The sequence below is a fragment of the Rosa rugosa genome, chromosome 6, assembly GCF_958449725.1.
Source record: "Rosa rugosa chromosome 6, drRosRugo1.1, whole genome shotgun sequence".
Taxonomy (NCBI): domain Eukaryota; kingdom Viridiplantae; phylum Streptophyta; class Magnoliopsida; order Rosales; family Rosaceae; genus Rosa; species Rosa rugosa.
Genome location: NC_084825.1, coordinates 5,653,323 through 5,656,339, shown reverse-complemented (window position 1 = coordinate 5,656,339; position 3,017 = coordinate 5,653,323). Strand labels below are relative to the sequence as shown.

General features: G+C 37.0%; 1 protein-coding gene across 1 annotated transcript; it reads left to right on the top strand.

Annotated features, from left to right (window-relative positions):
• Positions 1 to 535: 535 nt before the first annotated feature.
• Positions 536 to 2,209, top strand: LOC133718157 (uncharacterized). The gene is made up of 3 exons (XM_062144973.1): positions 536 to 923; positions 1,165 to 1,442; positions 1,664 to 2,209. Exons 1-3 carry the CDS (start codon positions 650 to 652, stop codon positions 1,676 to 1,678), a joined length of 567 nt encoding a protein of 188 aa, XP_062000957.1. The 5' UTR covers positions 536 to 649; the 3' UTR covers positions 1,679 to 2,209.
• The last annotated feature ends 808 nt before the right edge of the window (positions 2,210 to 3,017 follow it).

The window sequence follows — 3,017 nt, the reverse complement described above, 5'->3', positions numbered from 1 at the left end:
GTATCTGGCTGTGAATATTGAGAATTTTTAGGTAATGTATTGTGAACAGATTACAGTGTGTGTAGAGAATTGGATAGATTCAAATGGAGGTTTTGGCAGAAGTGGTGAGCTTCTGCATATATCTCATATGTTATGCTTTCTTGTTGCGTGGATATGTCGCTTCCAATTGGCTTGCTTGTTTCCCGTTTTCAGCACGGAAACATGTGTATGATGTTTTCTTTGTTAATGGACTTGCCACCGAGGTTGTTCAGATTTTGGTCCCTTATCTACAGCAAAGTAGAAGTGGTGACCTTGATGTCAATGCTGTTCACTCCAATACTAAAAGGGATGGATTGAGAACTGAGGTTCAATTATTCTAGTCTGCCATCTGGTTTTTACTTTGTAGAGTCCAGAATTCATTGGTGGCTGATTTTCAATTCGTTGACATTTTTACCATTACCACAGGTTACCTGTACTTTGCTTGCTTGAAAATTATGGGGTGCTCCAGATGGCTAGAGAATTTGGCGGCTCTTTCCAGTCTGAAGATTATACAATTGAGAGCCCAACTTCACTTTCGTCACAGCATCCTTTAATCTCTTCTGCTGATAATTGAATTCATGAACTTGTGTATGCTTCTGCAAAGCGTATGCTAGATGATAGACATACTTAAATGTTCTGGAAATCTGACTTCAAAAATGGAGGTAGAAATGTCATATACCTACTTAATTCAGATCAAACATTTTTATTACTATCTTCATATTGTTTATCATTGACAAAGTACTATAGTTTGATTTTCAAGCAAGTTACCGTTCAGCTTCTTTCTCTAGCAGAAGAAGGGAATATGGAGATGTTAGATGAAGGAGCCTTCCGTAAAAGTGACATGCAGGGGACCTTACTGTTTGTTGGGGAAACATTTTCTCGTATATCTCGACTTGGATCTGTAGGTGAAACTGTCATAATTTTAAGCACTGCAACTAGAAATATAGTTTTAATGCAAGAAGAACTGATTCTCATTTATGTGCTTTCTCCTTTTGAAATCATTCTTCCTTCCAATAGTACATGTTTCCATTTAACAAAAGAGGAACCAGTTCTGTTCTCTTGCTAGTTCAGCATTAAACTGATTTATAGATTACTCGTGTAGGATGCTTTTATGTGACGAAAGTTTTTAATGCTCTTTAAACACAGAAGTGCTTTTAAGTGAAATAATCCCAAGGATTCTTAGACATGTCTGGTGTTTGTCATCGCCAACTATGGACTCACTAGGTTCAGATGTTCTGGAATCAGACCCGGGTTCCATATTTTGGTTGAATCTTATTCAAGCAATCAAAGATTCATATGCTGTGGAAAGAATGTCTGAGCAACTTTTACATCAGCTTGCAGCTGAACAAGTGGGTGATATTGAAGCTTACTGGGTTCTTTGGCTATTATTTCTTCGGGTTTTTCAAATGCCAAATATCAGCGAGGTTAGTGAATTGCTCTCTCTCTCTCTCTCTCACACACACACACACACACACACACACACACAAACAAACGCAAACAACTTTGCAAATGAGAGGTTCTGCAAAGTTGTGTCTGTGTGTGAGAGATTCTTATGGAAGAACACATTGTTTTTATTATTGTTTGATTTCACTTGATCAGTTTTCTGCTCTTTCAATTTTTTGATACTCAGCTTCCACTTTATCAGGTCCATGTTTACTGACAAGTTTTTAGTCTGGAAAGTATTTCCTGTTTGTTGCATTCGATTGATCCTTCAATTTTTCGTACTTGAATGCACACCAGATTCAAATTCACTTGCTAAAGGTCATAATACCCGCAATTTCTTAGACACTTTACAGCATCTGGTAGAGGTATGGTCTGAAAGGGAGTTCCCCAGTCGAGCAGCAAATATGTATCCTTCATTTCTTCTCCTAGCATCTCAAAGTAGTCGGCAATGCAATGATTCTTAATTCCTAATCTTCACAACAGAAAATGTTGCAGGACAAGCTGGTATTTTGCAGAGCTAAAATAACCAGATTTGTGCTTGAAGATGCATGGTTCTGTGCAGCAGTCCTTCAAAGCAAATGAAGAAAAAGCCAGAGTCAACTACTAATTTGCCCAGATCATGAAATGCAGCAGCCACTTTACATTAAAACGCAATCCAAAATTTAGATTAGCGTTTTCAATTTTAAAACTATCATGAAAGATGGAATATGAGAGCCTAAGCAAACTGTGTAACATTGTTCCTTTATAGTTTGTTTCAACATCTATATCAATAAATAAGCAAAACTGTATTTCCAGTCCGTTTGCTTTTTAAAGTTATGTTTTACGAAACCATGAGGGAATCCTGTAACTACATAGACCATGAATTTTGATACCTCAGAGTACAATTCATTGAGCTCGTTTAGGTCTCAATGGTTTAGTTGCAATGCTGCATAGAAAATTGGAGGTACATTCTAATTCATGGTTTTGTAATAACCATCTGATTTGAGCGTTTTTCATTCGCCTATCGCGTAACAATCAACACGGTCATCAAAGATGTGAAGTATTTATGTCCCAGTTTATCGTACCTCGGGGATTACGAGCTATAGCTAAGAATCCTATGGTTCTAAGTCACTAAAAATCACTTGCACAAACAAATAAAAATAGAAAAAATGCTAAACAAGGCACCGAGCCTCATTCAAGCATAACTTTGCATCACACAAAGTCACATAGACGGCCTTGCACCAAGCAAGGCCTAGATAGGGCCGTGAAACACACAAAAGTGCTTGTAATGCTCACGCCCACATGGATTTACAAATGAATGGTAGTGGGAATGTCACAATGTTTTTGGATTTTCATAAATGATAAATAAACTAATTAACTATGACATAAAAATAAGATAGATAGAAGGATGAGATGCATCGCACCAAGGGTCACCATGGAATTCAAGGTTCACCACACAAATCTAAAATCATATGGAATGATGATGATTAATTCAAATGATGCTTCAAATGTTTTGTCGGATTTCCATTTAGCATTAAGAGGTCGAAAAGAAAGCTAAATTGATTGTCATAAAATAG